The 26,504-nt window shown below is 40.5% G+C and overlaps 1 protein-coding gene across 2 annotated transcripts in view; it reads right to left on the reverse strand.

Annotated features, from left to right (window-relative positions):
• Nucleotides 1-20,241: 20,241 nt before the first annotated feature.
• The window catches only part of LOC126236117 (leucine-rich repeat-containing G-protein coupled receptor 5-like), a 394,450-nt gene continuing 388,187 nt past the window's right edge, over nucleotides 20,242-26,504 (reverse strand). For both annotated transcript variants that reach the window (XM_049945188.1, XM_049945187.1), the window contains exons 8-9: nucleotides 24,137-24,478; nucleotides 20,242-21,094 (exon numbers count right to left, since the gene is read on the reverse strand). In XM_049945188.1, the coding sequence (XP_049801145.1) occupies nucleotides 20,840-21,094; nucleotides 24,137-24,478 (597 nt within the window). In that variant the 3' untranslated portion in view covers nucleotides 20,242-20,839. The remainder of the gene's footprint in view (nucleotides 21,095-24,136; nucleotides 24,479-26,504) is intronic.

Here is a 26,504-nt window from a genome sequence, read left to right on the forward strand (position 1 = left end):
ATGAAACAAAAGATGGTAGATGATAATTAGTGTTGAAGGATGTGATTGGTTGATTCAGTCTGGGTTGTTGAGGGGATGCTCCAATGTAGATGGTTCATGGTGATGGTAAGAGGATTAGTGGTGTGTGTGTGTGTGTGGGCATGGCACGGGAAATCTATAAAGTAACCTGGAAGTCACTTTCATAATTATTTACACAAGTGGATTATCAGTAGTCATAATTTTCCTGTTAGTGTTCTATATACACTGATAAGCCAAAATATTGTGATCACTGCCCATTGTTATGTTGGATGCCACCTGGTAGTGTCGTAGGCACATGACACGTAACAAAAGTATGCAAGCAGAGCAGACGCAAATGGGGGACAACCCTAGCAAGGATATGGTCTGCAAATGGGGAAATCCATTTAGAGAAGTGACTTTGATGAAGAGCAGATTATTATTATGTAGAACCTCTGAATGAGTATCTCGAAACTGGCGAAGCTGGTCAAATGTTCAAGTGCTACTGTTGTGAGCGTTTACGGAATGAGGCATAAGGATAGTAAAACTACCACTAGGCACTAAATGGTTGGGTGTCCATGACTCTTCACAGGAAGTGAGCTTATGGGGCCTGTCTGCTTTGTAAAGTAGGATCTGTGATCTGTGGCATCTCTGCTAAAAGAGCACAATGCTGGTGCATGCACAAGTGTTTTGGAGCACATCATTCATTATACATTGCTGAACATGGATCTCCGCACAGGCCTCCCCTACGTGTTCACATGTTGACCCAATGACATCATCAATTACAATTGCAGTGTGCGTGGGACCAACAGGATTCTACTGGCTCTTTGGGTGAATCTCATTTTGGCTACATTAGGTCAACAATCATCTGCGAAAACTCCTTCCTCGCAGGAAACGGTGGCTCGAAATGTGCAGTGCCCAGGGATGCAGGTTGGTGGGAGCAGTATTATGCTATGGGATACATTCTCCTGCACTTGCATGGAACCTGTGGTAGTAACCAAAGACATGCTGACAGCTCCAAACCACCTGCATCCCTTTACACTTGATGTCTTCGCTGGTAGTGGTGTCATCTTTCAGCAGTATAATTATCAGTGTCTCGGAGCCACAGGTGTGACAATGCTGCTAAACTACACTGGTGGTATGAGGTACTGTATGGATCAACAGTGGCTCAATTACAAGCCAGGGAACAAAACCAGCTATGAGGAAATGAAAACTAACTATGCAAGCCAGTCTAAGGAAAAGCAGAAAATCTGAACCCATGTAGAGGTATGCACGTGATAAACACAACACATGGTAATTGCAAGCAGCTGATGACTGAGATCATGCAAACTGCACACAACATGTGGTGCAAGGCAAGGTCTGCAGTTGTTGCACTCAGTGTTCGAATTATCCTGTTTGGCTTACTGCAGTTGTTGGGTAAACACTTCCATCATGAGTCTGCCCATACAACACACCCCATGTGCCTCCCCATGACAGTTGTCAGTAGTATGCCACCACGATAGTCATGCCAGATCATTTTCCTCCATTGGTACACAGCTGGTGGGGATAATAAATCCCTCCCACCCCGCCCCCCCTGTAAAGACAACATAGGCTCCCAAACAGCATCCAACACCAACAACTGCCAACCTCTGCAGCCAACCTTGAAACCTGGCAGCCCCTCTGCTGCCAGCCAAAAAATTGGACCAAATGGCAGTCTCAGGGAGAAAATCCAGTGGACTGCAGTGTCCTGGGGCATGTGACTCAAAGCACAACATATCCAGAAGACCCTGTAGCTGCTACCCATTCAAATATTCTGTTGAACTTCACCCATCTACTGGTGTCAGCTGGTACACAGCTGGAAAACTATTCATCAAGGGAGAAGCAGATACAGTCTTCTTCATTTGGGTCTTGAACATGTGCATGAGTCACTCTACCTCTGAGTTAGAATCTGGGTGAAACAGGGCAATAGTCAGATACCAGAGACTGTTGCAAACTTGCATCACACAAATACACAAATTACCAACCATTATTGAACATGAGGGTCGTGGGGGGTCCCTCAGTGGCAGAAAAGACTGACAACATGTGAACAATGGCAGTCGGCAACATGGAGTACTGCTTGGCTTCATACAATTTGACAAGGCATCAACCACCAACAACCACATGCTGCCAAAATTGGACCTGTGAAATCAATGTGCACCCTGTCTCCCTGGTGATCTGGTACCAGCAACAGAGAAAACTGGTATGGTGGCATAGCCTGGTTAGTCACACAGGGCCTACAAGCCTGCACCATATGTACAATGTTATGATTGATCAGTGGCCAGTAGACGTGGCATCGCAAAAATGCTTGTATGTGAGTCATACTCATGTGCGATGCATGCAGCAATAGACTCCTGCAATGCTGGGAGGGCCAGGGGGGGGACCATTGACAACATTGCTCCTCTATGGCAAGAATGCAAGGATGAAGATGTCTTGGACAATGCTGAATTGATCACAAGGAAAAATCATATGCCATACCGGATCTGCAACTGAAAAGATGAGCTCCCGCCAACCCATCTGGAATTGTGGGTTGGCAGTTGTGACAGTCACAACCTCTTGTACTGCCATAGGGTGTCAACAGGAAATCTGATAAAGTTTGCTGCAAGGTATTGTCCAGTGCAAACACTGAAGTCTCCCACCAACTGAACTCCAGGCTGGGTCCTACCAGCAGCCGCAATAGCACATCAGCATTTGCATGCTGGTCGGTGGAGTGACAATGAATGCCATAGCAATAATTACTGAGAAAGAGAGTCCACCTCTAAAATCATTGGCCAGTCATGTGTGATTGAAATGAGGACCAAATAAAGAAACCATCAGCTTGTGGTTGGTGATGACCTTGCCCCATACAAGAAAATGTGAAATTTTTTGATTCCGAAAACAATAGCCAGCACCTCCTTTCCATCTGTGAATAATTACACAGTGCTGTGGAAACCATCTTCGATGCATAAGTGATGGACTGTTTAGGGCCATCTTGATTTTGATGGGACAGAACCATCTGCAGGTATCCTAAATGCTCCTCTCATGCAGAGCCTGTAAATCATATGTCATCAGGGTAGTTTACGCAATAGGGAATGTCCTGAATAAACTGCTCCAAATAATGCTGATAAATTCCTGGTGCAGATAAGATTCCCAAAAAGCAAGCTATTAAACTGGTTAACCCCAAAAGGAGTGTTGAGCACCAAGAATGTCTGAGAACCTGCATCCAATGGCAACTGCAAGTGCACATTGCAGAAGTCAGTGCGTAAAAAATTCTGCCTCCCTCCCCCAACAATGTCACTGACAACTCCTCCAGCCACAGAACTGGATGGTGTATATGCATCCATTAAACACTGCACACTGACCTTCAGTTTAAAATTGCTGCAGAGGTGCAAGGCACCACTGGGGTTCTGAATCACCACCAATGGGGTGGTCTACCGATTCAATGAAATACGAGAAACAACACCTTGTTCCTGCCAGCACTGCAATTTGACCAATTTGATCTTTACCTTGTTTCGCGTGGAGAAGGGAGTGGGGGGCAGGGGGGGGGGGGGGGGGGGGAGACAAAATTTAGGCATCACCAGGGGCTTGAGAGAAACATGTGTATCTCAATTTTCTGTGCACACTAAGGTATTCTCAAACAGTTAATTGTATGACTGTAGTAAGGAATCCAAAACTGTTAACTATCTGGAACCCAAAAATAGGAAAAGCATCTAACCCAAAAATATTTTGCACCAACGGGAAATTGACTGCTAACAGTATAAGTTACAGTTCTTTGTTCTTATAGTAGCAATGGAGAATTTCTCCTCAAAGGAATACACTGCTTACTATAAGATACAACCTGATGTAGCAGCTGTTGCAATGCTGGGCAACTCAAGAGCTGGTATGTATCTAAGTTAATGAGATTGCCCATCATTCCTATACCTATTTGCACTTCAACTAGTCACCCATCTACCACCAATGTCAGCAAACTATGCCAAGGCGATATGTGTGGGGCATCAGTTACAGCCCCAAAGTGCAGTGAAAATGCAGGGGTGTATGATGACTGACATGAGCTCACCAACTATCAAAAACAGTTGCTAAATAACCTACCTGGTGGCATACCCCACGCATGCCTTCAAGTGCAGCCAGACCCTTCAAACATTCATCAAAATACAATTTGGGTAGGACCACTGGTTTGATCAATGAGAAGAAGGAAATCAATGCTGAGGACCTGAAAAATTCTGCAGGTGGAAATCGCGATGTTGCAGACAACATGAACCCATCGAGCTCAATGTGGTTGAAGATGAGCAACACCATGATGCCACTGTACAGGAATCATCAAAGGCATCAACACATAGAATCTTGGTGGGAGGGTAGGCCACGAGGAGAACCCCTTGAGGCACTGAGTGCTGTTTACCATGTGCACCTAATTGCACTGCTTGCCAGTTGTCAGACAGGATGTCCCTCACTGCCATCATCAGCTGATGTCATTCCACTATCTGAACAACATCAGCTAAAGAAGGGTCAGACATGTTCAGTGCCCTAGTTTGGACCTTAGGATCAGGTGCTAACTGGACAGCAATGTCTTGAAAAAAAAAAAATCGTTAGATCATGTGAAATTGTGGTCCCCTTCTGGGGAAGTTCGTCTGCTAGGTGCAAGTCTTTTTGGGTGACTAGCACGTCAGTGATGAGATGATGATGAGGACAACACAACATCCAGTCAATGGGAGGAGAAAATCTCGAACCCGGCTGGGAATCAAATCTGGGCCTGCTGCACGATAGGCAAGCATGTTACCACTCAGCTAAGCAGGAGGACTAGCAAGTCTGTATATGAGGTTACACACTTGGGACACTCAAAAGAACAGTTACACGAGAGACCCTGCAAATCAGCGATTGCCGGCCGGTGTGGCCAAGCGTTTCTATGCGCTACAGTCTGGTACCACACTACTGCTACGGTCGAGAGTTCGAATCCTGCCTTGGCCATGGATGTGTGTGATGTTCTTAGGTTAGTTAGGTTTAAGTAGTTCTAAGTTCTAGGGGACTGATGACCTCAGAAGTTAAGTCCCATAGTGCTCAGAGCCATTTGAACCATTTGAAATCAACAATCCAGGGCACACATGACTGCCTGGGGCGCTTGTGGTGCTGTTTAAACTGCAACTGTGCCACCACTATATGTGTTGGATGTCCAAAGTACTGCATAAGCAACTGAGAAAGTTCATCAAAGGAGAGTTTTTCGGGCTCAGTGGAGGGCTTCAAATTTTGCACAACTTTATATAACACCGCACTGCTTGATGATAACAAGGCAGCTTTGTTGACTGGATTGATGATATGTCCTGCCTGGTAGTGCAGCAAGACTGGGCACAGGTTATTTTCCCACCTTTCCGTTGACTCACTGAAACCAGAAGATGGCATCAGGGGTGGTGGGGGCAGAGAAGAAAAGTGTGCAATGGGTACTTGGCCTGCCATGTGTGTGGTACGGGCATGAAGCAGTTCTGCATTCTGTTTTAGCAGTTTCTGCATCTGTTCATGCTGCTGCTCTTTCTGTAGGTGCAACTGTTTGTGCCAGTACTGCAGGAATGCCAGGTCCATGGTGGCTCAAAATTAACACTATGAAAAGGAAAGAAAAATAAAGTTTCACACATGTAACAATGTCTGCACAGACTCGGCAGAGCTGCTGAACCACAATGTTGGCACAAGGTACTGTACAGACTGATGATGACATAACAGCAAGCAAGGGTACAGAACGTGGCATGAAGAAATGAAAACAGGCAATGTGAGTCAATTCAGGGGTAATCAGAAAGTCCAAAACCATGTAGAGACATGCACAGGGAGAAACACAATATATGGCAGGTGTGGGCAGCTGATGACTGAGCACACGGAAACAGCACAAGGCACGAGGTCCAAGGTCAAGTCCATGGTGGTTGAACTCAGTGTTAGAACTATCCTGCTTGGCTCACTGCCACCAGCAGAAACACAGTTCCGTCAGCAGGTCTGCCCATACCATGTGCCGTGTGTGCTCTCCACAGCAGTTGTCTGCACCATTCTGCTGCAATACCCATGCCATCTTATCTGCCTTCTTCCGGTGTCCTCTGGTGGAAATACTGAAGAAGCATTTGAAATACTCCACTGAAAGATCACTCTTTAGTTTTTGTGCAACTTATACATTAAAATACTCCATTAGCATCTCGTAGTAGAATTTACAGTCATTCATCAGTTTCTTTAGCTCTTTGTAGAGACATTCTGCCCACTCATCGGAAAGTGAGCTTATTAATACATAGCCTTCAACAATTTCAATGAAACTTCTTTTATTTATAGAATGAAATTTTCACTCTACAGTGGAGTGTGCACTGATATGAAACTTCCTGGCAGATTAAAATTGTGTGCCAGACCGAGACTCGAACTCGGGACCTTTGCCTTTCGCGGGCAAGTGCTCTACCGACTGAGCTACCCAAGCGTGACTCACGCCCTGTCCTCACAGCTTTAATTCTGCCAGTACCTTGTCTCCTACCTTCCAAACTTCGCAGAAGCTCTCCTGCAAACCTTGCAGAACTAACACTCCTGGAAGAAGCACTTGCACGCGAAAGGCAAAGGTCCCGAGTTTGGGTCTCAGTCCGGCACACAGTTTTAATTCTTTTATTTATTTCTAGAGCAAGTCTCACTGTTCTGTCTGACATTTCATCAACATCTGGAACATCATTTTTCATTATCTTGTTTACAGTAAGCATACACTTGAATTGCCTTTCTGTTCTGCTCCTCTGTAATAAAACATACATGTTGATTAGAATTTCTTTTTTCTGAACTCCTGATAAGCCTACAATATTTCATTTGACGTTATGTAACTCCTTTTCCAACTACACTAACTTCTGAGTTAAACATTCTGTGTTTTATTGGCCGTAACTAAACAGTAGTATAATGATTTTGAAGAACCATGTTATTTTGTATTTAGTTACACTTTAAGCAGTACAGTGTTAAAAAGTTAAAAAAGAATCAACACACTGATAAATTAACTGAGAAGCTCAGTTCAGTATGTTTTATCCTTAGAAGCCTCTCTCATTGTGTTGATGTAACAATAATAGTGTTAACTTATTTTGTATACCTTGTGACTCCTTGTCTTATGTGAACATTTTCTGAGGCAGAGCACCTAAAGTAAATAAAAGTATTTATACAACAGAAGTGAACAGTAAGAATACTGCTTGGAATTCTTACACTCAGTTCCCAGTAAAGTTACTCCTTAAAGGTTTTTGTTGCTGAACTGTGACCTACGTCTACATCTGCAAACAAATGTGAAGTGAACTGCAGAGGACACTTCCCGCTGTACCTCTTAGGCACTTCCTGTTCGATTCACATATAGAGAGTGGCAAGAATTATTGCTTAAACACATCAGTTCACTCAATAAATAGTCGAACTGTGTGTTCATGATCCCTACAGGAGCTATACATAGGGGGATCTAGTATATTTTTATATTCTTCACAAACCTGTGACTGTCCATAGTGCCCATCTTTGAATATGTTCAATATCCTCTGTTAGCCCCACTTGGTGTGGGTCTCAACACTTGAGAAATATTCCAGAATTATTCACATGAGTGTTTTGTAAGCTGCTGTAACAGAACAATATTCCACCAAAATAACAAGCAAATCCAGCTGGTTGCAGAAGTGCCAGCTTGCAGGTGATCAGTCTTCCAGAGCTACTCACCAACATCCCTGGAATATGACAACACCACCAGAGTGTTTTCATGGGCAACACCAGCAGTCACTGCATGGCAAGTGGCACTCCTTTGATATACAGTCTGTTTACATGTCACCACTAGGAAGTGTACTGAATGTGGCATTACTTGCATCCACTATATCACGTGCCAGCACGTAGGACATGCCATATCCATCCACCTGTGCAGTACTTAGTCTGCCACATAGCCCCTGCAAACCTGTTCCAGCTGTTGACTCAATCAGGACTACATCTACAATGACAATAAGCAGCCAACAGTCAACAATGAGCCTCTACTTTTATTTACAACTTAGCCTCTGTGGACTGAGGCACAAGGACTTGGTTTCCACCAGTTTACTGCACTTAGTGCTTATGATTTAAGGACAGCTGTTCCCTTGTGGTCTGTCAGTACTTCGAATTAGTTCCAATTTCACTCAGCAGTGACAGTGTTCCACCTGAATGAGTAACTTCTAGATTTGCTAGTTTGCCATTAACTCAAGAGACAATCCATATAATTTCAGAAGATCATGTTATTTATTCAGACAATTATTAACAGTGAATTTTATGTGAAGAAAGACTTTTATGTTTGTTAAATTGAAGTTAATATTGTTTTATGTCTACCTGGAAACTTTGTTTTGCTTGTTCTGCCTATGAAAGGTCATTACAAAATATCCTTTATAGATTGATTGTATTTTCCCAAACCCCAACAATGAACCAAAGTACAACACAGGACATTTTGTTCTTAATTTGGTATGTAAAATAGAATTGGAGATTTAATAACTGTAATCAACTAATGCATAACATCTACAAATACATCTACATAGATATTCTGCAAGCCATCATACGGTGCATGGCAGAGGGTACCCTGTACCACCACAAGCCATTTCCTTTCCTATTCTACTCACAAACATAGTGAGGGAAAAATGATTGCCTATATGTCTCCATATGAGCCCCAGTTTCTTGTATCTTATCTCTGTGGTCCTTATGCACAATGTATGATGCCGGCAGTAAAATCATTCGGCAGTCAGATTCAAATACCGATTCTCCAAATTTTCTTAACACTGTTTCTCAAAAAGAACATTTCCTTCTATCCAGGGATTCACTTTTCAGTTCCTGAAGCATCTCTGTAACACTTATGAGTTGTTCAGTCCTACCTGTAACAAGTCTAGCAGCCCACCTCTGAACTGCTTCAATGTCTTCCTTCAATCCAACCTGGCACGGTTCCCAAACACTTTAGCAATATTCAAGAATAGATTGTTCCAGCATCCTATATGCAATCTCCATCTCCTTTACAGATGAACCACACTCCCCTAAAATTCTCCCCATAAACTGAAGTCAACCATTCGCCTTCCCTACCACAATTCTCACATGTTCGTTCCAATTTATATCACTTTGCAATGTTATGCCCACATATTTAAACAAATTGACTGTGTCAAGCAGGACACTAGTAATACTGCATCCAAACATTACATGTTTTTTCTTCCTAGTCATCTGCATTAACATAAATTTTTCCGCTTTTAGGGCTAGCTGCTATTCATCACACCAGCTGGAAATGTTGTCTAAGTCATCGTATATTTTCCTACAACCATTCAACTTCAACACATTTCTGTAAACCATGGAATCATCAGCAAACAACCACAGATTGCTGCCCACCCTGTCTGCTAAATCATTTATGTATATAGAGAACAACAGAGGTCCTATCTATCACACTTTCCTGGGGAAATCCTGATGATATCCTTGCCTCTGATGAACACTTGCCACTAAGGACAATGTACTGGGTTCTATTATTTAAGAAGTCTTTGGGCCACTCACATATCTGCAGACTTATACCGTATGCTCATACCTTCATTAATAGCCTGCAGTGGGACACTGTAGCAAATGTATTCTGGAAATCTAGAAATTTGGGATCTGCCTGTTGCCCTTCATCCATAGTTTCCAGTATACCATGTGAGAAAAGGGCAATCTGAGTTTCATACAAATGATGCATTCTAAAACCATGTTGATTTGTGGACATAAGCTTCCTTGGTCTCAAGAAAGATTATTATATTTGAACTGAGAATATGTTCAAGGCTTCTGTGGCAAACTGAAGTTAGAGATATTGGTCTGTGATTTTGCAGGTCTGTTCTTTTACCCTTGTTATATACTGGAGACACCTGCACCTTTTTCATTCACTTGGGACTTGTGATAAGTACAAGCTAGGTGCAGGACCAATGCCGTGAGTTCTCTTTGTAAAATCGAACTGGGATTCCATCCGGACCTGGTGATTTATTTGCTTTCAGATCTTTGAGTTGTTTCTCTATACCAGGAATGCTTATTACTACATCCTCCATACGGGAGTCTGTCTGATGGTCAAATGACAGTACATTTGTATGATTCTTCAGTGTATATGATTTCTTGAAAGTGAAAATTAAAACTTTGGCTTTTATTTTGCTACCTTCAACTGCCACATGAGACTAGTCAAGAAGGGATTGAAAGGTAGCCCTGGACCTGCTTTGTGATTTTACATAAGACCAATATTTCCTTGGGTTCTCTCCAGATCTTTTGCTAAGGTGTTACGGTGGTAGTAATCGTATGCTTTGCACATAGATCTTTCCACAGATGCATAAATCTCTACTAACCTGTACTTGTCATCATTTGTGTGTTCCCTCTTGAACCAAGAGTGCAACAGCCTTTGCTTCCTCAGCATCCACCAAATTTCGTTATTAAACCAAGGTGGGCCTTTTCCACCCTTTATCCACTTACTAGGCACATAACTCTCCAGACCACGATTTACAATCTGCTTAAACTTTGCCCACAATTCCTCCACATCCCTCTACTGGAACTAAGTGATGCCAATTCACTGTCTAAGTGACATGCTAATAACTACTTATCTGCTCTATCTATTAAAAACACTCTCCTAGCCTTCTTGACTGATTTATTTATTTTCATATCCATTGTTGGTATAATGACACCATGATCGCTAATCCCCATTTCTATACTGACATTGTCAGTAAGTACAGCCTATCTGCAGCTACAAGATCTAAAATATTTAGATTGTGTGGGCTGCCGAGCTAGCTGCTCAAGGCAGCTTTCAGTAAACATGTTCAAAAGTATTTCTCTTGACTGTCTCTCTGTGCACCCTGCAATAAATCCATAGACATCCCAGTCTATACTCAGTGGGTTAAAGTCATCCCAATTAGTGTTGCATGATCTGGGTATTTACACATTCCTGACCATAGACTTTCTTTGAATGGCTCTTGAACTATCACAGCAGAATCGGGTGGCTGATAAAAACATCCAACAATTAACTTGGTTTCAACTGCAACTGTTCTACGCGATGAGATAACTTCACTGTCACACTCAACTTCGACCACACTAGAGACAATATTTCTGTCAACTGCAGTGAACACTCCCTCTCCTATCACCTCTAACCTGTCTTTCTGATATATATTCCATGACTTGCTAAATATCTCAGACCTTTCCATTTTGGGTTTCAGCCAGCTCTCAGTCCCAAGACTAATTTGTGCGCGAGAACTTTCCTGTAGAGCAGTAAATTCTGGAACTTTGTTATGAATACTTCAATAGCTTACTGATAAAATTTTGACAGTTGAAGCATCTTTATTCTGATCATTGTTTGACTTCCCTTGGTGCAAATTGCCTTGCAAGTGTTCATTGGAGCACCAAACACTGCTGCCTAGCCTAAAAACCCATCATTGACACTCTGCAAGTACTTCTCTACCCTATTAGCAGCTTCCTTTGTGTAGTGCACCCCTGACCTATCAAGAGGAGTCCTACAAATGCCCACATGATAAAGCAGGCCTAGAAATCTGCAGCCGAGACCATCACAGAGTCAATGAAGCCTTTCATTGAGACCCTCCACTCGACTCCAAACCAAAGGACCCCGATCAACTCTGGGAACAATGCTGCAAATTGCAAGCTGCTCTGCTTGCACCCTGTATGTGAGGCCAGCAGTCTTCACCATCTTGACTAGCTGCCTGTACGAACTAAGGATTGCCTCAGAACCCCTGCAACAGGCGTTGTTTGTGCTGACATGAGCCACAACTTGCAGATGACTGCACCCTGTACACTCGACTCGATAGCCACCTCCACATCTTGGATGAGGAACCCCCCCAGCTGACATACTGAGTGAACAATGACTTTCTTTCCAGCCCTGAACGCTGTCTGCCTAAGAGGTTCCATAGCGCGTCTAACATTGGAGCTCCCAATAACTAGTAAACCCCTCACCCCATGCACCTTCTCGGACCCTGCTGAAAGAGTGGCCACCTGTCCACTCACAGGGTGAGTGGGAGAGGCCAGGTGGCCAGTCTCCACATTGGCCCTCCATCTCAAGCGATGTGAATGTGTTACCACCCACTACTTACCCTGCTGTGAGGTCGGATTCACCGTGTCAGGGGCATGCCAGATTCTCCACCACCACTATACCCCAAAGCAGCAGCCTGAAGGTGACTGACCATAGCCAAATGTGCATTCAGCTGTTTGTGGACTGTGGCCAGCTCGTCCTGTGTCCGCACATGGCATGCAGACATCTTAGCCATCCTTAACGGAAGAAGCAAACTATAACAGCAGACAGAATTCTATATATGCAACCTGCTCCCCTCCTGATTTGCCACCAGTGGACACTGATGCATTAATGAGCTATGTAGACAGATGTTCAGTGAGCAATATCTGTGCTATAGACTGAATGAATTTACACTTACAAAAATGCAAGATTAGATCTCTTAAACCAAAACCTAGAACTTGGAATAAATATGGAGTAATACAATTTACAATGATTTAGTAGCAATGTAACATTTTCCCCTGTTTAGTGTTCTGTGGTTAACAAGTGTTTGTGTGGTGCTTTTCAGAAGTCAATTAATACTGCAGCTGCCTGACTGCTTTGATCTGTGGCTTTCAGGACATCATGTGAGAAAAGTGAGAATTGGGTTTTGTATGACCAATATTTTTGGAATCGATGCTATTTGGTAAGGAAGAGATACCTTATTATGTTTGATCTTAGACTATGTTCCAAGATTTTACAATAGATGGATGTCAATGATTTTGGGCATTAGTTTGGTGAATAATTTCTACTACTCTTTTTGTAGATGTGTGTGACCGTGCTTTCTTCCAACTTTTGGGCATAGATTTTTGTTCAGAGGATATATACTGTGATTAAAACAGTCGCATACTCAGATATCAGTTCCATGTAGAATCTGATAGGGATTCCATTAAATATTTGTATCTCAATCACAGATCTATATGTTGGTGATCCATGGTGCTCATGATGGGTTGTATGGGGCTCTCCTTCTTATGAAATGTTAGCAGGTCATAACAAGAAATATCTGATCAGCCTGTCAGCCTCCTTACTCTGTATGATGATCACTGTGTACACTGCATCAAGAATATGACTGATTTCATCAGCTTAATTAAACATCTACACTTTGAAAAATGAGATATGATGGTCACTTTCATGTGCTGTCATTATTTGTGTTGATTCTCATCAAGGACTCTGTAGTTGTTCTCTTCCAGTTCTCTGATGACTCTGTTGTTGATTTATTTCAGCACACTATGACTTCATCATATTCTTAATATAGTGGAGAATATTTTGCCAGCTGGACCGTGTCGTGATGGACAAGCTGTAGCCAACTTATTGTTGGAATACCTTGAGGACATTAACTTGGACACAGCTCCAGCAAAGCATAACTGCTTTCATTGTTACGTTGGTGACATATTGTCTGGGCTCATGGACGTAAAAGGCAGGGGGGATGATTCTTGAACAACATCAACAATATCCAAGATCACATGAGGTTATTGATGAAGGTAGAGACAAATGATACCTTGCCATTCCTTGACTTCATTGTGCACCGAAAGCCAAATGAGTTTCTCAGGCAAAGCATTTACGAGATACCTACCCATGCAGATCCCATATCTGCATGCTGCCAACTACCACTATTCAGCACAGGATCTCACTGCACTGAGCAGAACCAGTTCCAGACGTTCAAAACATGCCACAATAACTGAATCACTTCCAGGAAGTATTAGAGGAAAATGGCCAGGAAACTTTCATTTTTGTCATGCTGTGGCTCAGTGACAGGAAAGTTTAACCAGTTCCTGGAGAGATATAAAACTGATTCAGTCTTCAGGCCTCCAGCAAAACTTCTACATCTCATGAGGCCATTAATGATGACAGGGGATTCAGAGTGCTTCCGATTTACAAAATACTGTGAGAGTGTAGATAATTTTATATTGAACACCTGTGTGCTATTGAACAATGCCATATAAAACATGAGATGTGTTTCCACCTAAGGTATCCTGAAAAATCAGCATTAACAGAAAATGCTAAGGAAAATGGATACCAAATTTCATTCAATGAGTCATCTATTATTAAACAAACAAACTGTTTCAGGGAAAGTGTTTTAAAAGAAGTGCCTGAGGTAAAAATATCTGACGACATCTTCAATAAAGATGGCAGCTTGCAGCTAAGCACAGCTTGTGACCCAGGCATTGGAAGGTTGAAGCAGGCATGCAATGAAAACATTACCTTATATGGCACTGGATTGGGCACAGTGACCTCACACATGACAGCACAGCTACAAAACAGACACAACTTGAAAACAGCCTAAGGGCACATGTTCAAAAGCTTGTGGATATTCAACCACTTGACACAACTGGAAGCGTGACAAAATTTTATATTTCTATATACTACCATGAGACCACGCATTTGTAAATGAGCAATTATGTCTCGCATGCCCAGACTCAGTTTATTTGGGCTAGCTCTCCTGGGGCTTGTCAGGAATGGGAAACTTTTTTATGAGCTTCAGCTCATTTGTGAAAGAATGATGGCAAATTAAGTGTTTTTTTTCTGTGCCTATCTGCCAGTGGTGAGGAAGTTGGACTGCCACACAGTCAAACTACTAGCTGATCAGGTTTGTTTTATTGTTTGTTTTGTTTTGGGGTGCAAAAACAACTAGGATCGTAGACGTCCATGTCAGAACCTTAGAACACTAATACAAAAAATAAGTTAAAAGCCACTATGTATTAAGCCCAATCGATGAAAGGAATGAGAGTTAAGAACAAGGACTTTCTCTTGGAGGAAGGTGCACAAAATACACAGTAAAGATAACAGAAGTCCTGAGCTTTGGATTAAATGTCCTTCACAATATTGCTATGATCGATTAAAAGTAAAATGTGGTTGACAGCCCGCGCACCATTTGCTAAAATGAGAGATAACTCATAAATAGGAACATAAGTGGTTAAAAAAATGCTTTTGGTCAGGAAATAGCAAACTGTCGAAGTTTTCTGACAATGAGCACAATGTGGTGGGGGATCACTACTTAACTAATGGCAATGGCTAAAACAGCAGTGTCCAATAAGCAACCTATCTAAAATGACCTACTCACGATGAAAGAGCTGAGGGGAAGTTGACCAAGCAGCCAGGAGAGGTTTAATTCCCTGGAGCTCGTTCCCATGAAGGGAAGACTGGTGGTGATGTCAAAGTGACACCACCTGCTGACAGATGGCAACATAGAGATCATCGGAAGGAATGGAAGAACTAGAAGGCTGAGGTAAGAGGACTGCAGTCTCGGCAGCAGTGTCAGCATCCTCATTTCCTATCAGACTGACATGACCAGGGACCCACATAAGCAACACAGTGGCACCCCTCAAGAGTGAGCAAGTAGAAGCTTTCTTGGATTCGTTGCAGTAATGGATGGACTGTTTACAGCACACAGAGGCTCTAAAGGGCATTGAGAGAATCAGAGCAGATGACACAGTTGAGCCTGAGTCACCAGATGTACTGCATGGCCTAATATAGGATGAAGAGCTCTGCTGTAAATGCTGAGCAGTGTTCTTCTGGAAGCCGATACCAATAATGATTGGTGCAAATGATGAAGACACACCTGACATCGTGGTCAGTTGTTCAATGAACACAATGGTAACTAATATTAAAATATTCAACACTTGTACTATTATCAAACATTGCTTGCACTGAAAATGTTGTTTTATGAGATATAGTGATTTTTAGAAACCTTTTTGATTGTTGGGTCAAATGGGTATATTGATTTTGTGCTGACTTCCCAACATACAGATAGACATATGATGATGTCATCAATGAAAAATTAAGCATAAGGTGCTGCACACTGTTTACATGAGAAATAACACTTGCATGCTAAAGTCTTGAAGGTCTGCAGTCTGTCCTGAGTGTCCAGAATGAGATTTTCACTCTGCAGCAGAGTGTGCACTGATATGAAACTTCATGGAAGATTAAAACTGTATGCCAGACTGGGACTCGAACTCGGAACCTTTGCCTTTCGCGAGCAAGTGCTCTACCATCTGAGCTACCCAAGCATGACTCACAACCCGTCCTCACAGCTTCATTTCTGCCAGTACCTCATCCCATACCTTCCAGACTTCACAGAAGCTCTTCTGCGTATCTTGCAGAACTAGCGTTCCTGGAAGAAAGGATATTTCAGAGACATGGCTTAGCCACAGCCTGGGGGATGTTTCCAGAATGAGATTTTCACTCTGCAGCGGAGTGTGTGCTGATATGAAACTTCCTGGCAGATTAAAACTGTGTGGTGGATGATACTCGAACTTGCGACCTTTGCCTTTCGCGGGCAAGTGCTCTACCATCTGCTACCATCTGAGCTACCCAAGCACAACTCACAACCCGTCCTCACAGCTTCAATTCTGCCAGTACATCGTCCCCTACCTTCCAAACTTCACAGAAGCTCTTCTGCGAGCCTTGGTCTTACACAGTTTTAATCTTCCAGGAAATGTCCTGAGTATGTCTGCTTACACTGCTTAAAACACATTATACTTAACCCTACTTGCTACCATGTGGACTGGGTGACCATACCAGTCAGTCAACAAACCTCAGACTTAAGAAAAACTGAGCTACTGGGGCCTGAGACTGGTCATAATTTCTGCATCATATCATACTATTTTTTACTAGAGGACAGTAAGAGAGTACTCTGACACTCAGTGTTGGTTATTCAACTTGCCTTGCAAAGAACAAAATGACAAAAGTAGACCTCCCGACATTCACTTGTTTTATCAAAGCAAGTTGATGGTTGGCGATGAGGCAATGTTGCTGCTGCTGCTACTGCTGGTGCAGGTTGTTGTTATGAGAGCACTTGAGAGTTTACTGTTACTGCATTATATTTTTGCTGATTTCTTCTGTAATGTCAGCTGCTGTTGAAGTTCCTCCTGCTGATTCACCACTCATAAAGGTATGATCCATGCTAAACATAGAATAGAGGCATGGTGAGACTGACCTTCTTGCAACTTGTCTATCCTATTTGGAAGTCAGCAGAAAAAAATTTCATGATTACGTGTACAAAAAATAGCACAGAGACAGATGGGGCAAACAGATGTTCCATGCGGAGTTAATGCTGGAGTTCATGTAGTGAATGGCTGACCACAAGCAAAACTAAGGATACAATGAAGATTGCTGTAAAGTATGATAAATCTGTCTAACGAGTAATCTAAATGAGGAACAGTAAGTAGACAAGAGGGAAAAATGACTATCCGCATAGTGCAACAACTTTGCCTTCATAGAGTGCAAAAGAGTGAATGTGATTCTGCCAACCACTGTATTTGTTTACAGTAAGACACCAACAGAATGACTCATTTCCTTCCTTGTCACTGCAGGGCATCTTGCTGGCTGGACAGCCAATATGCCAATATATCTCTTGTTGCACAATGGAAAAAAAAAAAAAAAAAAAAAAAAAAAAAAGGGACTGTATGGAATTGTTGGCCGGGAGGCCCCATAGGGGACATTCGACCGCCGTATAGCAAGTCCTTTTAGTTGACGCCACTTAGGCGACTTGCTAGTCAATGATGATGAAATGATGATGGACACACAACACCCTGTCATCACGAGGCAGAGAAAACCTGACCCCACCAGGAATCGAACCCGGGACCCCGTGCGCAGGAAGCGAGAATGCTACTGCAAGACCACGAGCTGCGGACTTGTTGCACAATGATATTGATACTCAGGGTGGGTGGGATCTAAATCATTGCCACATTCTAAAATGATAAACAAATAATAGGATCACATTCTTGAAGTAATTGGCCTTCACCTGGAGAATCAGTGTCTTTTGTATGTGTTACTTGTTTCTGAGTATCAAGTAGAAAGAACATTTACATACATTATTCAAGAAAGAAAGCTGTAAATAATGTTACAAGGCTTCTTGTAAATAATTTCAGTTACCTCATAAATTAAAAAAAAAAAACTCAGCAAAATAATTTAAAAAAAGGAAGAGCACAAGAAATGACATTGGTTATGACCAGGTTACTGTACAATTCATTTTCCACTCCACGTGAAGAACAGGTAATCAGCTAGTTTATATTAAAGTAAAATGTTTAGCAGTAAATACCCCTTCTGTGTGAAGTCAAATATTGAAATATTGGTTGTGACAGAAACATTTATTATTAAAATGTCAGAAACAGAGCTACAATTATAACTGTTGAATGTGTTTCCAACTGTGCATGCAATATCATACACTAGTTGGGTATATGTTGTGGTAAGCAAATATTTAAAATTTCCCCTTTCATTTTCCATAGGATTATCCAGCAGAAAATAATGCAATCAAACTGGTATAAGAATTAAGTGTTTGGGGTAAAAGCTTTTTTGAGAAGCTTATTGTGCGATTGTTGTCACTTGTCTTTTCTGCAGTTTCTCCATTAAATTGTGAACAGTTTTTCATTTAATTTTTTTTTATATCACTGAAAGATAAATGTTACAGAAAGTAGTAGAGGACTACTGAACTTATAGGATCAGCTTCTTAGCAAACTGCTACAGGTGTTACTACCCACGGAGTAGCTGCATCTAATAATGATTTCTATTTGCCGTTCTTGTAGTGATGACTGTTTCTAACAACTCTTTTTCATTAATAGTGATGGTTGTTGTCACTGTCTCTGTTCTTTATCAGTGTTTCATCATACTCCCAATTTTCACAGCCAGTTTGTGATGAAGCAAGCTGTGATCTCTTTACTTTCTCTCTTGTTTTGCCATCTTCCTCCTTAAATTCATTTTATTTTCATTTTTGCCTAATTACCATTAACACGCATGAGTATAATCTGCATTTCCATGAAAGAGAGAGGTTCAGCCTCAGTCTTAAGGAATATAGCACCAGGTCTAATTTTGTGCTTAGTTTTGTGTATGTAATTAATTTCCTAATTTATTTTGACCATTCCTAGTTAATACTTTTGTTATAGGCTGAGAACAGTAACTGTTTCGTGACTTAGATTCTATTGTTAACTTATAAACAAATATAAACTCTGTACTAATTATAAACATTTGGAAGAAGAACTACTAGGATTCTAAAAGTATTTATTTGACTCTATTTGGAAACATATTAGCAAAGCCAACCCTGAATTAATTCCAAAATAATTACCAGGTTTGTCAAAAGTATTGTTTGTATAACTATATCTGTTAAATTATTATTTAAACAAATAATTCGGACTAAACTTTGTGGTAGAAGGAACGGCTAAAAAGGGGGAATTTTTCGATGCATTCAGTTAATTGAGTGAGTTATGAAATTACAATGAAATGAATTCCCCTAGCTGCATACAGGCGTTGATATAAGTCAACGGGGACAGTTGAAAATGTGTGCCCCAACCGGGACTCGAGCCCGGGATCTCCTGCTTAAGATGGTATCTGTTCTTTCAGACATGTCTGAAAGAACAGATACCGTCTTCATATATATCAATGAGTTATGTTTTAATTGTAATTTCTGCAAATTAGCAACAAACAATGTATAGTTTCAGTTCCTATTATTGTGAGGATATATAAAGGACCAATTTTTGGTCCCGATAAGTCAGTCCATGGCCAATTTTCAGACATAAAACGAGTATTTGTTAGAATAACAACAATGCATCAACGTAACAGTGGAATAAGTGTAACACAAATAGACATTGTCTGTTTAATTTATTTGGAAAATAGAGTCTCACATACCGTATTATTCTGCAAGAACTGTGAACTATGTGGTTATGTTTTTACTGCTTGTAGATGTTCAACAGCAAAGTATTGTAGCAGTATGCTAATGTTGCCTGCAACCTATTAATGAGGGTTATCGACATTTATCAATAGTGAACTGGCCATATTATTGTGTAATATTGGGAGGTTGTGAACAACAAAAGTAAAGAACTGTGAAACAAAACTGTGCAACTCTCGGCTACATCATTTCAAGTAGTCAGAGTTGAACTTCCAACCCCCCTTTTTTAGCCAATGCAGTACATTGACACCACGGACTATCAATGAAGAAATAAAGTAGGCTCGAACGTCACAAATTCAATGTGCTTGTGCTGCACATTAATTTGCATTTCATGCAGAAAACTCTTAATTGTTTGTCTTTCATTCATTTATGTAAATTTAAATTTTACCACATTTGTGAATGGTTACCTGGGATGACAATCTATACTTTAAACATCTCATATTAAGATATTCATTTATACTCTCAAGATGCCAGCATTGAAACAATAATGTTAATAATTTCTGCTAACTGCTCGCTACTACTCCACAATATGACAAAGTCACAAATGTGTGGTCTGGAAGTAGGTTAGGGTAACATTGATGGTCCTTTCAGGTGCAGATTTTTTAGTTATTAATATGTTTTTTATTAACAAATTATGAAAATAATAAGCCATTTAATAATAAAATAAGTATAGAATTTTATATACATCTATGTTAATATTGACTGTTTGCCACCTATCATAGACAGTAGGAGGTCTATACTCAAGAATCAATAACATTCATCATTTCTGTTTCCAAAACATTTCATGGATATTACCCTTCCATACCTTATGTATTATTGTACTCACACATAGGACCTGCTCATCCATGAATACACGTTTGAAGGTGTGCACATGTATGTGCTCTCTCTCTCTCTCTCTCTGTCTGTCACACACACACGCGCGCACACACCCACCCACCCACCCACACACACACACACACACACACACACACACACACACACACACACACACACACACACAGCTATGTACATACAGAATTACTTTAGTGTCCATATTTCATTCATGAAGTCTGAATGAATAAATTTAGTGACATGAATTAAAATGAAATTCACAAGTCAGACTCTATGTCACTTGTCACACAAGTGTCTGCATAATTTATCACAACTCTTTGGATGATGCTGAAAATTTATCATTTTGGTAGTAATATGTAATAGCCTCAGGAACCAAGGCGCTCATCATCACCATACTCTTCGGCCACAGATGCAGTATCACGGAGACGGATGTGCAGGAAGCCAGGAGCTCGTGATGGGCACTGTATGCGACGGGCAAACAGAGCAGTCAGCACTGCTCCTGCAATGCCTCCCACCAGCACACCAACCAGTAGCACAACCCAAAGGCTACCATTTCCGCTGCCACTGCTCTTGTTGTTGTCATTGTTGCTGCTGCCTCCTACTGACGCTGCCTGCACCGCCTGTGAACAAATAAGACATCAGTTGTTGAATGAACTGATGTTGCTCATTATAAGTTGACAGAATTTGATTTGTGTGAAAGGTTGAACAGAAATATCTGTCAGAGATCAGTGACTTTGTATCTCCTATGCTTTGCTTTGCAGGTACATTTATGCAACAATAGTAGATATAAGATAGCCTCTGGGCAATAACTGATATCAATTGCACATGGATAATGAAAGATTTTGGGGGCCCTTCACTGTACATCAGTCTTAGCAGTCCAGGCCCATTCCATATTTGCCTAGCTTGCTTCAGTCATCTTCTAAAGCAACAAGTGTCTTACTTCTGCACCTACTTCTGCCAATAGCTCTCGATTCTACCAAGCAATAGACACCCATTTACTACGGTTGCTGACTATCAGGACTTGGAAAATAGCTCCAGACATACCTAGGCTTCCACCAGCCTAACCTCATTTTCAGTTCAGATCATCCCTTTGTCATGACTACATTGGATTTCAACCCCATGCACCTGCAGCAACAGACACGGCACATGACGATGCACATGTATCACTCATCACAAAGTACTAGATTTATTGGAGTCAGACTGCCTCTACTCCTGCAACACATCTCAGTATGTGAAACAATGCTCCATGCTGCAAGGCACTCCCTCCAAATGGCAAGCATTTGTGCCCTTGTAAGTACAAACCAAGTATCAAGCTCCCACCCATCATGACATGTACACTTGCATGATAACTGCATTCTATTTTCTTGGATCTTGTTGTGGCCATTTATGCAATAAGAGGTGTTCATTTATGCACCTTGTGTCAGCAAAAATCATGATCATGCTGGTGAATACTCGGCGAGGAGGTAGTGACTTTGTTCTGTGTCCTATACTCATGTGAAACATGTGTACAGCATTTATTTTTTTGGGTGAGTGAGCACTAACGATGCTCTTCTTACCGTGCTTCTCTTTTATTTGGTGTTATCATATCAGTAAGCAATTTTTCCTATTAAATTTTGAGATTATTCAATACACCTTTTGTAATTTCGTCATGCGAATAAATCTGGTTTCTTACCATCTTGTACACATTATCCATTGTATAGTACCTAACATGCTTGTCTCACACCCTAAACTTTGGCTAAATATTTGTCATTATTTTATTAAACTAGGTAGGAATAGTTTCCTGAAGACAAATACTGTATAACAGAATCATAACCAATGACTCAATCACAAGTTTAGATGGAACATACTGGAAGAATACTGGAACAATGTCCGCAAACCAGACAGTAAGGATGAAACATTTAACTCTTTCTTAAACATATTTATACCACTTTTTGAATTATGTCTTATCCTGAAACAAATGACCATCTGTATTGTAAAACTTTCCAGTGTGTCAAATGACCAGACTATGTGTCTTACATTTGAAGAATACAGCATAATTAATCTTGAACTTTATAAAATATGGAACATGATAAAACAAATGAAGTTTGATTCCTATTATTCATTCATTAACACATTGCATTCCACAAATCCATTGTGATGGAGAGCCTTAAAGGATGTAAAATGAGGCTAGCTATAAATTAACAGGCACAAGCAACCACTGCTGGCAACTTAGTTAAATGTACCAACAAGAAATTATGACTAGCATTAATACACTCAAATTGATAATTATGTAACTATTTCTAGGTTACTTTATGTTGTGCAGAGACCACTGACTTGGAGAGGTAGAGGTGTAGATTTTTTTAAAATTTTAAATTAAGACCTCTACGTGCTTTTCTGAAAGATTACACAAGGGTGTGCTCATGGCTTCAGCACATGTTGCTGACGTGTTAAGGTTCTCATAATAAGGATCAGTAAACAAGTGACACCTTCTGTGAACTTCATTCATCCTCCTTGGCCAATGGGGTTGCATGAGAGGGTCACATGGTATGTCATATGTGGCAAGCACGGGACTCAGTGAAGATGTTACTCTCTCTTGCTCACCAGCACCTGACCAGCTAATGCGTTCCTTCCGCGCTCTTGTAAACCATCCTATACATTTTGGTCATAGTGGCCACCTCTCCAGGCAGTGGTTGCTTCCCTAGGTGCTTCAAATGTATACCTCTTTTTTATGAGTAAACCATTGGTGGTTCTGTTATGGAAATTAGACAGTTTCTTATTTACTTGACCACTCTGAACTTGTTACCCACATCCTGGCCACTCCTGCCACCATGTACAGTATGGAGAAAAACAGCTGGTTTGAAAAGAAAAAGCCCTGCTCCTCCTCCTATACTGCTCAGCTGCTATTTTCACCTGACACTTAAACAAAGCATTTAGGTAACTTCACACATGTGACTATCAGCTGTCTATATACAGACAAAGACAGGATCTCTCTAACAAAAATGTTTGGGTTATGTGGAATTTTCATTCAGGAGTCCGTGTACCTTGATAAACTGTGAAACAAGTGACTAATGAAGTATTTTTCTACTTTGTTTTTGAATACTTGGGATTTTTCAATTTCCTACCTGATGTCCACCAGTATATTACTATAGATTTTTGTACCAGAATACAAAACTCCGTTCTGAATCATAGTGAAGGATACATATACCCATCTTGATCCCTAGGAACTTCACACATGGAGCCTCATCCGGAATATACCCATTGATCTCTACAGTGTTACTGGTACTATGTTAGCCAAACTCAATGGAATGACATAATAAGTCCATCTGTTTCAAATGACGGTGACCGTAATCCTTCAGTACAAGGGATCTGGACACATTACTGTTTGTATTACTGATTACAGCTGCAGGAAATACTCCCTGTCTTCACATGTGGGAAGGGGGGGAGGGGGGGGGGGGAGAAAATTCCTTGTATAACAGTTCTGTTTTTACTGGGTGAAATATGCAATCCTAAAAAGGAATTTCTTTCTGCTGCATGAGAATTTAGGGAATGGAATTTCTGTCCACTGTGTACGGTGGGTAGTTTTGAAAATACTTCACAAAATGTTCATATAGTGTAGCGTTGATAGTCTAATATCTAGGTTGCACACTTTAGGTACCTTAAATGTGGCAAAGCATGCAGGTTACCTGCTGTGAGAATTCAGCCATGCTTGCAGGTGACGGCACCACTTCCGACACCTGGCGTACTGTTGACTGTGTCACACCTGGTACTGCTATCGTGGTCCTTGAAGTGACTGAAGTTGGAGTTGTGCTCACACTCTGCTTTTCATGTTCGTGCTTCTCTTCCTCTTCAAAGTGCAGGTGCTCCATGAGCTGCCAGTTCCCTCGTGGTTCAGCACACTTTGCAACAATATGCACTGCATTCTCTTTTGTCCATTCATAGAAAGGTAGCAATGCAGCATTACACTGCAGCTTGTTGCCTGTAAGCCTTATTTGTTGTAGGTGTGTCAGTCCCTTAACACTAGATACCTGCAAAATAAGAAAATACAGACTCAGTGTGGACTGGTATGTTCTTTTGGAAAAATGCAACAAACAAAAGGAGAGATCTACAATTATAGTTTGTTTATAAGAAACTGTTTGAAAAATTGATAACCTGATGGTCCAAAAAGGCAAGGATTCATTTTTTTTATGTCGGGGAGTGTTCTGAGATAGATTTGCAGACTTTTTTATGGGGGGGGGGGGAGCATTCCTTACTATTCATGATTTTATCAACTGGACATTTAGTTTAAAGTTTTATTTTGTTTTTATTTATTAAGCTTATGATGTGAATCTATGGAGCATGTCAAAGTACATATTTGCTTTGTCAGTTTTATATTAAAATAAATTACTGTTAATGTTACAAACTGCTTAAATAACTAATAAATTTTAACCACAGAACTTATGTAAATTTCCATAACAGTTACATAATTTTAGATACAGTAAGCCGAACAGATTTTATGATGCATACATATTCTATGTGCATCAGTGAAAGAATTTAATTGCAATAAATCTATATCACAGTTACATCATTTTATATATACAATATAAAACAGTCACATAGGGCATGCATATTCTAGCTCCTGTTATGTTTACATTAATAAAAAATTTAAAAACAATAATATTGTACGAAAGCTACATTTAGGTGCAGTAATGCTGTTAAGAATTTACTTCACTTCACTTTTCCTTTTCCTCTCTTCCTGTGTACATTTTTTAAAATACTCTGCTTGTTTACTTCAGTTAGTTTCACATGAAAGATATTCTCTGACTGCATATAAAGGGATTTCCAGTAATAGCTCTTTGATCAGATGTTGAAACTTAACTTTTGATCTGTTGAGTGGTTCATCTTTATTTCAATGTAACCACCTCTAATTTTGAGTTGTGTTATGCTGGACAGTTCTTAACTTCTGATGTAGTGGTAGTGTACACCATCTTTGTTGAATTTATCTTTATGAACCCAAGCAAGGAGCAGAATTTTGTATATGTACAAACCGTAGCAAGTTATTTATTTATTATTTTTTTTTTTAAATAGAGTATTGCAATTGTCTGTTTCGAGGGCTGCCAACAACCAGAACCGACCACCATGATATTTCTGGTGTGTATGATGAAATATTTTTGAATTATATCCATCTCTGGTAACAATTTTGAGTGTTTGGCTGATTTGCTCAGGCAATTTGCACCTATTTTGTGTACATTTTTAAATTGTTTTATTAAAACATTGCTCCCCTTTATAACACTGAGCTATTGCTGCCTATGATTTCATGAAAACTGTGGCCTTCCATTAAGAAATTAATTACCAATAGCAATTTATGATTGTACAGTAGTTCGTAATGAAAGAGTCATATGACATTGTGGGCTGAGAGTCCCCCCCCCCCCCCCAAACTCTCAAAGGGATTGTTCAACCACCTAATGGGAAAGGGCTTTATTTCTCCAAACACTGTTCCTTTACCAGATAGAGTATGAGAGCTAGGTCTTAACTGTATCTGTTGAGTGTAGCTGATGCTCATACCTACACATTTTGTTTCTAAATTACATAGCTCTGAAACACTTAAAATAAGAAAGATATGGCTCACATAACTAAGCCTGCAGATAATCAGTTTGTAGCATCTGGCACCTTGCATTAATGTTCTCTTTATTAGCACCAGTATTAAGTCTAAATGTCCGAAAACAATTCTATTTCATAATTGGAATGGGAGAAGTATTTTAATATATAAAAACTGGCAAAGAACTGGTTACATATTTCTGTTGAATATTATATGTTCACTTGTTTAGCTCACATTAGTTGAAGAGTAGACAGAATATTAAGTATGTGCATATTTTGAACATTTCTGTGTAATGAATAATGTTACTCACATACCACATAATTTATTGTTAAAAATCATTATTGTGTATTACAGTCAGGACTGGCATATTTTGTGAAACTTGCCTGCATTACTAAAAATTACTTGTTTTATTTGGTATATAATGATCATGGACTAATTCTTCAAATCTGGAAATTAACTAACCAATTTTTTTCAAG

This window comes from Schistocerca nitens, chromosome 2, assembly GCF_023898315.1.
Source record: "Schistocerca nitens isolate TAMUIC-IGC-003100 chromosome 2, iqSchNite1.1, whole genome shotgun sequence".
Lineage (NCBI taxonomy): Eukaryota > Metazoa > Arthropoda > Insecta > Orthoptera > Acrididae > Schistocerca > Schistocerca nitens.